The following is an 11,236-nucleotide window of genomic DNA, read 5'->3' on the forward strand; positions in this document are numbered from 1 at the left end:
AATTTTGGAAAATTAAAACCAACACATCAAATATCTCACTGGTCACTTGTTTTCGGAGCCTGGAATGAAACCCATCTGGACCCGGGAACTTGCCAGCCTGCAGCTCCAACAATTTGTTCAGTACCACTTCCCTGGCGATTGTAATTTTAGAGTCATCGAGTCGTACAGCATAGAAACAGGCCCTTCGGCCCACCGCGTCCATGCCGACCATAATGCCGATCTATACTAATCCCACCTGCCTGCATTAATTCCATATCCCTCTATGCCTTGCTCATTCAAGTACCTGTCCAGATGTCTCTTAAATGTTGCTGCTGTTCCTGCCTCAACCATCTCCTCAGGCAGCTCATTCCAGATACCCACTATTCTTTGTGTGAAAAATTTATCCCTTTGATCCCCTTTAAACCTCCTCCCTCTCACCTTAAATCTATGCCCTCTAGTTTTAATCACCCCTACCATGGGAAAAAGACTCTGGCTATCTACCCTATCTATACCTCTCATAATTTTATATACCTCCACCATGTCCCCCCTCAGCCTCCTTCGCTCCAGGGAAAACCAACCCAGCCTATCCAATCTCTCTTTATAACTCAAGCCCTCCAAACCAGGCAACTTCCTTGTGAATCTTTTCTGCACCATCTCTAGCTTAGTCACATCTTTCCTGTAGTGCAGCGACCAGAACTGCACACAGCACTCCAAATGCGGACCAACCAACGTTATGTAGAACTGGAACATGACGTCCCAACTCCTGTACTCAATGCCTCGGCCGATGAAGGCAAGCATGCCATACGCCTTCTTCACCACCCCGTCTACCTGTGTTGCCAATTTTACCTGCCAATATCTTTTCATGTCCTCGCTTTGCTGTTCTAATTTCCTTTTTTACTTCACCCCTGCACTTGCTATACTCCTCTAGGCTTTCTAAGGTATTAAGGTATTATTTTCTTGAGTTCCTCCCTCCCTTCTATGTCTTGATTTACAACTTTTTCTGGGATGTTGATAGTATCCTCGATGGTGAAGACCGATGCAAAATACCTGTTCAGTTCATCTGCCATCTCCTTATTTTCCCTTAGTAATTCCCCAGACCCACTTTCTATTGGACTAATGCTCTCTTTGTTAACCCTTTTCTTTTAAATATCTGTGCAAACTCTTACTATCTGCTTTTATATTACTAGCTAACTTTCTCTCGTAATCTAATTTTTCCCTTATCAATCTTTTGAGTCATTCTTTGCTTTTTTAAAATATTTTTTCCAATCTTCTGACCTGCCACCCATCTTTGAGCAATTACATGCTTTTTCTTTAAGTTTGATTTTATCTTTAACTTTTTGATTAACCACGGATGGTGAGTCCTCCCCTTGGAATTTTTCTTTCTCGTTGGAATGTATCTATTCTGTGTATTCTGAAATATCCCCTTATATGTCTGCCACAGCATCTCTATTACCTAGAAAATTCTAACAGGACCTGATAGGGTAGATGCAGGTAGGATGTTCCCGAGGGTGGGGGAGTCCAGAACCAGGGGTTATCCTCTAAGGATAGGGGGTAAACCTTTCAGGACTGAGATAAGAAGAAATTTCTTCTCCCAGCGAGTGGTGAGCCTGTGGAATTCGCTACCACAGAAAGCAGTTGAGGCCAAAACATTGTATGTTTTCAAGAAGGTGTTAGATGTCGGTCTTGGGTCTAAAGGGATCAAAGGGTATGGGTAGACAGGAGGAACAGGTTACTGAGTTGGATGATCAGCCATGATCATAATCAATGGTGGAGCAGGCTCGAAGGGTCGAATGGCCTACTCCTGCTCCTATTTTCTATGTTTCTATTGATCTGTCCTTTAACCTGATTTGCCAGTTCAGTTTAGCTCTGCTTTCATGCCCTCATAATTTGCCATGATTTAAGTTTAAAATATTAGTCTTCGACCCATTCTGCCTCAAAATGAATGTAAAATTGAATCATATTATGATCACTGCTGCCTGGGGGCACCTTCACTATGAGGTCATCAGTTGTGCCTGTGCTGGCATTTTGCTACAGCAATCTTTGTCCAGAGAGTGGCGCTCTAAGCATTCACATTATTAATTTAAAATCGACCAACAAAACAATTTATCCAGTGTTTTGAAGGTAAATTACTAAACCTTGCTTCAACACCTTACATGTTAACATAAGCTTTTATATTGGAAATATTATTGGAAACAGATGTGTTCTTAAATCCACAGTTTTGTCAGTCTGAGTTTAGTTACTTGTGTAATCTTTCTCTGAATACGGGGACTTATCTCCAGAGGCGGCTAATGTACCTGGCATTAGCACAACACCTTCCCAGGGTCAGCTCCTGTGATTGGGATGTTTTGTGCGCTTGTGATGATCTCAGTGAATGTGCAGAATGTCCCTGATTTCAGGTCAGTGCTGAGTTCAGCTTCCTCCCCCCCCCCCCCCCTACACCCAATCCATTCCCAGCCTGCTGTCTATCACCTCTGAAACATTACCTGCTCACCCTCTCTGCTGTCTGAACCCGAATCCAGTCTTTATCACCTCAACACTCAATCTCCCCAATGCTCCCCCTACCAACCACCCCAATTCCCCACTCCACAAACTACAATGTATCCCAACTGTCACAGTGCAAATCATGAACTGGGAAAAGGCCCAAACACCCTGGAAATCCTAGGACAGCATCATGTGGATCCACCCCTTTCTCCTCTCATTTACATCTGGGAATTAAACATGTAGCAGACACGTGGAAGGGGAATTTAGGGACCTGTATCATGTCCAACGATCCCTCCTCCTGTCCATGTCTGATGTACCAGCTGCCAACTCCAGCTCCTGCCCACGGGAACTACAACTGATGAATTGTAACCAGGGGCTAAAACCTGTCTCCAGGTGACATCACAAAGGGAGCCAATCACACAGCAGCCAGCACAGGCCCTGCCCACTGGTGGTATTGCAGGGTCACATGACCAGGCCCTGCTCCAGTCTCACTGGATTGGGAGCACAGGTTACAAGATCAGCCCAATCATATGATGGCCGTGTCCCCAACCCGAGCTCCCGTATAATGACACCACAGGCAGGGAGCCCCATCCACCATCTTCAACATTCACTCCTTCACCACTGATATACAATGGCAGCAGTGTGTACCATCTACAAGATGCACTGCAGAAACTCACCAAGAACTGACTGACCTGCAGTTGCTGGGCTTTTTTACACTCTTTTTTTGCACAATTTGCAATTCTCCAGTCCTCTGGCACCACCCCTGAGTCTAAGGAAGACTGGAAAATTATGGCCAGTGCCTCTACAATTTCCACTGTCACTTCCCTCCGTATTCTTGGATGCATCTGGTCCTGGTGCTTTATCAACTTGAAGTATAGACAGCCTATCTAATACCGCATCCTTATCAATTTAAAATCATTCTAGTTATTATCTCCTCTTTCACAGTGGTCTGGGTAGCACCTTCTTCCTTAGTAAATACAAATGCAAAGTATATATTTAGCACCTCAGCTATTCCCCCTGCCTCCATATATAAATCCTCTTTTTGGTCCCTAAATGGCCCTACTCCTCTCTTCACCACTTTCTTACTATTTAAATGCCTGAAGAAAGCTTTGGGATTCCCTTTTACGTTAGCTGTCAGTCTCTTTTCATACTCCCTCTTTGCTTCTCTTACTTGCTTTTTCACTTCCTCTCCGAACCTTCTGTATTCAGCCTGGTTCTCCATTGTATTCTCCAGCTGACATTTTTTCTTCTTCATCGTAATCTCATCTCTTTTGACATCCAGGGAGCTCTGCATTTAGTTGCTCTCCCTTTCCCCTTTAAGGGAATCTACCTTGATTGTGCCCAAACTATCTATACTTTGAAGGTAGCCTATTGTGCAGCTGCTGTTTTTTCTACCAACCTTTGATTCCAGTTTATTCGGCCCAGATTCATTCTCACCCCATTGAAGTTGGCTTTCCCCCAATTAAGTATTCTTACTCCAGATTGTTCTTTCTCCTTTTCCATAGCCAACCTAAACCTTATGATACCTGATCACTGTTCCCTAAATGTTCTCCAACTGATATTTGATCCACTGGGTCCACCTCACTCCCATGAACCAGGTCCAGCAGTGCCTCCCTTCTAGTTGCAGTGGAAACATACTGCTGTAGAAAATGTTCCTGAACACACTCTAGGAACTATTAGTCCTCTCTGCCCTTTACACTATTAATATCCCATTCAATGTTCAGATATTTACATGCCCCATTACAATGACTCCATAATTCCTGCACCTTCCTGTAATTTCATTGCAGATTTCTTCCTCTGCACCCTTTCCATTAGTTATTGGCCTATAGACTACACTGAGTAATGTAACTGCACCCTTTTTGTTCTTTAGCTTTAGCCAAATAGGTGCAATGATCACAGTCCCCTAAATGTTCTCCGACTGATATTTGATCCACTTGGCCCACCTCACTCCCATGAACCAGGTCTAGCAGAGCCTCGCCTCTTGTTGGAATGGAAGCATTCTGCCAGTCCTGCCCTTCATTAAGCCAGGTCTCTGTTTAGCCACATCATATTTCCACATATCAATCTGCACCTGAACTCACCAGATTAACGACACTCTGATGAATGCACAGTGTGCACATTAACCCTGATTTTACTCTAGGTCTTTCTCCCTGACTCTGACCCCACCTGATATCCCCAGATACAGGAGTGTGAGACAGGGCTTCGAGGGACCTCCCCAGATACAGGAGGTTGAGAGGGTTTAATGCAAACTCCCGATACATGGACTGTAACCTGTGTCAGGAGTAGGACTGACTGTTGACATTAGTGGTGCTTTGTAGATGAGCTTATTTTATCAACTCCCAGGTAACATAAGTTGAACAAACCCTGCCCTTTTTCAAACCTGACAAAATATTTCAGTTAAGAATCAAATGGCAGCAGGTAACTGGGATGAATGTCACATGTGATGGTATCTCTGAGGGCGAATCAGTTCAATAACATTATCTAACCTTGTCCTTCTTTAAACCTCAGCAAGAATTTCAGGTCGGTTCAGGTATGCAGCAGAGAAATGGAATGAATGTCGTGGTTAATTGCAGGTTCAGTGAAGTTCAGAATCACAAACATCATCCAAACAAACCGAGTCAGTTGTTCATTGGTTACTGTAAACAATACCAGGGAAATGTAAACAGAATTTTTATAATACATGAACTGATAGAATCATAGAGACATGTCCGGCACAGTGGCCCAGTGGTTAGCACTGCAGCCTCACAGCTCCAGCGACCCGAGTTCGGTTCTGGGTACTGCCTGTGTGGAGTTTGTAAGTTCTCCCTGTGGGATTTCGCCGGGTGCTCCGGTTTCCTCCCACAGCCAAAGACTTGCAGGTTGATAACGAAATTGGCCATTGTAAATTGCCCCCAGTGTAGATACGTGGTAGGAGAATGGTGGGGATGTGGTAGGGAATATGGGACGAATGTCAGATTAGTATAAATGGGTGGTTGTTGGTCGGCACAGACTCGGTGGGCCGAGGGGCCTGTTTCTATGCTGTATTTATTTATTTTATTTTTTATTTATACAACACTGAAACAGGCCCTTCGGCCCACCGCGCCCATGCCGACCATAATGCCTATCTATACTAATCCCACCTGCCTGCATTAATTCCATATCCCTCTATACCTTGCTGATTCAAGTACCTGTCCAGATGCCTCTTAAATGTTGCTACTGTTCCTGCCTCCACCACCTCCTCAGGCAGCTCATTCCAGATACCCACTATTCTTTGTGTGAAACATTTACCCCTTTGATCCCCTTTAAACCTCCTCCCTCTCACTTTAAATCTATGCCCTCTAGTTTTAGTCACCCCTACCATGGGAAACAGACTCTGGCTATCTACCCTATCTATGCCTCTCATAATTTTATATACCTCTATCATGTCACCTGTCTGCCTCCTTCGCTCCAGGGAAAACAGACCCAGCCTATCTAATCTCTCTTTATATCTCAAGCCCTCCATACCAGGCAACATCCTTGTGAATCTTTTCTGCACCCTCTCTAGCTTAATCACGTCTTCCCAGTGGTGCGCAATTTTTGGCCTGGTCTGACTTTTCTGCACCGCCGCTGAGTCAACAGGTCCTTGATGGCATCCCTTCACTTTGGCAGATGAGTACGTCAGGATGCCCAGCAATTATACACCATCTGCGTGGAGCCATTCCTGTGCCTGCTTTGCAAGAGGTTGGTGGGTTTGGCTCTGCCTGGGTCAGGCATGCGGGTCGTCCTCTCGGCTTACATCGATTACGTGCTCCTCATGATCACAGATCCTGTTGACTTACAGGGGATGCTCTCAAGAGGCAAATCCCCGGGGCTGACGGTCGAGTTCTTCAGGGCATTCTGGGATGTCCTGGAGGGCGACAACGTGCCAGTCCTTGGGGGGGGAAAGCAGGGCAATCGGGGAGATGCCCCTCGCCTGGCGCAAAGTGGTCCTGGCCGTGCTCCCAAAGTGGGGTGATCTCCACTTGTTTAAGAACTGGCGTCCGGTCTCTCTCCTCAGCACGGATTATAAGATCTTTGCCTGGGCTTCATGCTGACTCATATCACCACCCCGACCAGTCCTACATGGTCCTAGGCCGGTCCATCCATGACAACATTGACCTGGTCTGGGACCTGATCCATCATTCCCAGAGGACTTGTCTGTCTGTCTGTCGGCTTTCTCTCCCTCTCTCTCCGTTTACCCTCCTCGCGCTCTTTTCCATTTCCCCCCCCCCCCACCAAATCGCTCTCGCCGATTTCCCCCCCCCGCCCCCGCTCTCGTCGATTCCCCCCCCCCCAGCTCTATTTGATTTCCCCACTCTGTTCCGCCCCCCCCCCGTCTCTATTTCTTTGTTCCCCACCCCCCACCGTGTTCCACCCACCACCACCCCCGACAATTACACTGAGCAGGAGCGCTCAACACTGCAGCATTGACATTAACCTTATCTAACCTTGTCCTTCTTTAAACCTGAGCAAGAATTTCACATTAATTCAGGTATGCAGCAGAGAAATGGAATGAATGAATGTCGTGGTTAATTGCAGGTTCAGTGAAGTTCAGAATGTCATACATCAAACACACCCAGTCAGTCGTTCATCGATTACTGTAAACAATACCAGGGAAATGTCAACAGAATTTTTATAATACATGAGCTGATAGAATCATAGAGTCGTACAGCATAGAAACAGGCCCTTCGGCCCACCGTGTCCGTGCCGACCATAATGCCTATCATTACTAATCCCACCTGCCTGCATTAATTCCATATCCCTCCATGTCTTACTCATTCAAATACCTGTTCAGATGCCTCTTAAATGTTGCTACTGTTCCTGCCTCCACCACCTCCTCTGGCAGTTCATTCCAGATACCCACTATTCTTTGTGTGAAAAATTTAACCCCTTTGATCCCCTTTAAACCTCCTCCCTCTCACCTTAAATCTATGCCCTCTCGTTTTAGTCACCCCTACTATGGGAAACAGACTCTGGCTATCTACCTTATCTATGCCTCTCATAATTTTATACCTCTATCATGTCCCCTCTCAGCCTCCTTCGCTCCAGGGAACACAGTCCCAGCCTTTCCAATCTTTCTTGATAACTCAAGCCCTCCATACCAGGCAACATCCTTGTGAATCTTTTCTCCACCCTCTCTACCTTAATCACATCTTTCCAGTAGTGCAGCGACCGGAACTACACACGTTACCCCACATGCGGCCTAACCAACATGATGTACAACTGTGACATGACATCCCAACTCTTGTACCCAGTGCCTCGGCCGATGAAGGCAAGCATGCCATACGCCTTCTTCACCACCCTGTCTACCTGTGTTGCCACTTTCAGGGAACTATGTACTTGCACCCCAAGGTCTCTCTGCTCAACAACACTTCCCAGGGCCCAGCCTTTCACTGTATATGTCCTGCCCAGGTTTAACTTCCCAAAATGCATCACTTCACACTTGTCTGCGTTAAATTCCATTTGCCAATTTCTTGCCGTCTTTCCCAGTTTATCTATATCCTGTTGTAACCTCAGACAACCTTCTTCACTGTCCACTATACCATCAATTTTGGTGTCATCTGTAAACTTACTAATCATGTCCCCAACATTCACATCCAAGTCATTAATATATTTGACAAACAACAGAGGGCCCAGCACCGATCGCTGCAGCACACCACTGGTCACCGGCCTCCAATCTGAAAAACAACCCTCCACTACCATCCTCTGCTTCCAATCAACAAATCAATTTTGAATCCAGTTGGCTAGCTCACCCTGGATCCCATGTGTTCGAACCTTTTGGACCAGCCTACCACGCAGGTCCTTGTCAATGGCCTTGCTACAGTCCATGTAGACAACATCCACCGCCCTGCCCTCGTCAATCCTCTTGGTCACCTCCTAAAAAAACTCAGTCAAATTCATGAGACATGATTTCCCACGCACAAAGCCATGCTGACTATCCCTAACTATACCTAACTATCCATGACTATACCTTGCCTTTCCAAATGCACATAAATCCTGTCTCTCAGAATCCCTTCCAATAACTTTCCCACCACTGATGTAAAGTTCACCGGCCTATAGTTCCCTGGCATATCCCTGCTGCCCTTCTTAAATAAAGGCACAATATTAGCTATCCTCTAGTCTTCCGGTACCTCATCCGTGGCTAACGATGAGACATAAATCTCTGCCAGGGCCCCAGCAACCTCCTCCCTTGCTTCCAAAAGCATCCTCGGATACACCTGGTCAGGCCCTGGAGATTTATCCATCCTAATGCGCTTCAAATCATTGTCCCATCCACCACTGACTGCTCTTCACTTCCCCATGCAAGTTACTCACTGCTTCCCTGATAGAGATACAGACACTGACTCATTCTGAGTATCGATCCAAAGACAATGAAACTGCTGGGAAATGGTCCGTGCCAATAATCACTCGGTGTTTATGTAGAATTTTGTGATGAGTGCGAGAGAGTGGTCTACCCAGATACAGGAATGTGAGGGAAGGGTTAGACAGACTTCTCCATGTACAAGAATGTGACAGAGGGGTTTACTGGGGTGTCCCCAGGTACAGGAGAGGGACAGAGGATTTAGAGTGGCAGCCCCAGATACTGGAGTGAGAGACAGCAGTTAGAGAGATCTCTGCAGATACAGGAGTGTGAGTGAGGGGTTCGTGGGTCCTCACCAGATACAGCGGAGTGGGAGAGGTGTTAGAGGGGTCTCCAAAGATACAGGAAATGTGTTAAAGGTATCTTACAGAAACAGGCGTGTGAGAGAAGGGTTAGAGTGACCACCCCAGAAAGAGGAGTGTGAGAGACGGATTATAGATTCCTGCCCAGAAACAGGAGAGTGACTGAGGGGTTAGAGGGTCCTCCCCAGGTACAGGAGTGGGAGACGGGGCCTCCGACCCGAGTTTCTGTCCAACAACACCGCAGGCAGGAAGCACAGTCTCCAAATATTGCCCTTTATAAATGTTACATCTTAACCTCTTAATGTGAGGTCCCACTGTTCAATGTCCCTCACCTCCCAATGTCTCCACATATTTTTCTTCTCCATTGTAACTGGGAACTAAGCATTTTCCAGATTCATAGAAGAGGAATATCGGGCCTTGTGTCACATCCAATGATTCCTCCTCCTGTCATTGTCTGATGTAAAGCTGGACATTGTCCCTGCTCTCCTGATCATTATATATACACTAACCATCTGTCAGATCAGCAGGATGCATGGGGCCAGCTTCCACAAGAAGATAAATGACATTCCCCACCTCCTCCATTAACCTCAGGGTGTCGTCACTCTCTCCAACTGTCTGTCCAACATTTAGATCTGGATGAGACAGAAGTTTCTCCAGATAAATGTCGGCCAACTGACTCCGTCCTCTTTGACTCGCACAAACACGAACACAATCCCTGCCCCTGGAATGGTTGATGGGACAGTGAAGAAGGAGCTTTACTCTGTACCTAACCCGGGCTGTACCTGCTCTGGAAGGATTAACAGACCGCTCCACACTCCCAAGCCCCCTCAACACCCGCAGTGAGGGGCGTCTCGGGGGCTTCGGCTACTCCTCCACCCGTCGATCCATCCCCAGAGCCGGCCACACAGACAACCAGAGCCCCCTCCTCCGCCGGCAGGGAAGCACCCTGACTGGAGGTGACCATGTTCCAGACTCTGAATAGATCCCAGTAAAAGTCAGGCAACTCCCTTCGAGAGGCATGGCTAATGTTTGCTACCGGGAGCTGTCTGTCATCTTGAAGGCTGGCGGAAAAAATACATCGCCAGTGCACATCATCTGGGAGGACGATCGACGTACAGGTGTCTCTGTAGGGTCCAAAGGCGCGGAGTCACAGTCTGGTTCCAGACCAGCAGCTGAGCACCCTCCTCAATCAGGAGACGCAGGACTGTGGTAGAGACCCAGTGTTTCCTCTTGCCCCAGCAGAAATAGACGAGCTTCTTCTGCATGTTGGTGAAAAATGCAGGGGGCAGTACCAAAGTGACCAACCGGTACCACAGGATTGAGGACACCAGCTGATTTAATACCAGTACCCAGCACCTGAAGGAAAGCACTCTGAGCAGTCCTGTCCAGTGCCCTAGCAGAGCTGGGAGTTTCACCTCCAACTCCAGCCAGTTTCTGGTCAGGCTTCCTCAACGGGGCTCAGGTGGACTCCCAGATAGAGGAAGTGCGTGGTTAACTCCTCCGGCAGGGAATCCACCCACCACTGACGCACCAGGAGTCTGGAATATTTCTCCCAATTGCTCCTCAGAGAGGATGCGGCAGAAATGGTTTGATAGTACTCGGGCATCCTCTGCAAGTCAATGGGATCTGTGACCATGAGGAGCACGTAATCGATGTAAGCCGAGAGGACGACCCGCATGCCTGACCCATGCAGAGCCAAACCCACCAACCTCTTACAAAGCAGGCACAGGAATGGCTCCACGCAGATGGTGTATAATTGGTGGGCATCCCTGACGTACTCATCTGCCAAAGTGAAGGGATGCCAACAAGGACCCGCTGACTCAGCGGCAGCATAGAAAAATCAGACCCACAACAAATTGCAGCCCGAGTCTGAACGTGCGCAGAATCCCGAAGAAATATTTGTGATCCACCTTGCCGAGTCCCTTCTCCTGATCAAAGGGGAGAAAGGTGACTGACAAACCAGTCCACTGAGAAAGATGCATCATGTCCAGGACCAGGTGGATTTTGTCCTGGATGGACCGGTCCGGGGGCAAAGATCTTATAGTCTGTGCTGAGGAGGGAGACCGGACACCAGTTCTCAAGCAGGTGGAGATCACCCCTCTTCAGCCCTGCAGCA

At 47.3% G+C, this 11,236-nt stretch overlaps 1 protein-coding gene across 1 annotated transcript in view; it reads right to left on the reverse strand.

Annotated features, from left to right (window-relative positions):
- The window catches only part of LOC137345853 (antigen-presenting glycoprotein CD1d2-like), a 19,439-nt gene extending 15,685 nt beyond the window's left edge, over nt 1-3,754 (reverse strand). The window contains exon 1 of the mRNA XM_068009100.1: nt 3,547-3,754. Coding sequence (XP_067865201.1) covers nt 3,547-3,754 — 208 coding nt within the window. The remainder of the gene's footprint in view (nt 1-3,546) is intronic.
- Nucleotides 3,755-11,236: the final 7,482 nt, after the last annotated feature.

The sequence above is a fragment of the Heterodontus francisci genome, chromosome 29 (assembly GCF_036365525.1).
Source record: "Heterodontus francisci isolate sHetFra1 chromosome 29, sHetFra1.hap1, whole genome shotgun sequence".
NCBI classification, from domain to species: domain Eukaryota; kingdom Metazoa; phylum Chordata; class Chondrichthyes; order Heterodontiformes; family Heterodontidae; genus Heterodontus; species Heterodontus francisci.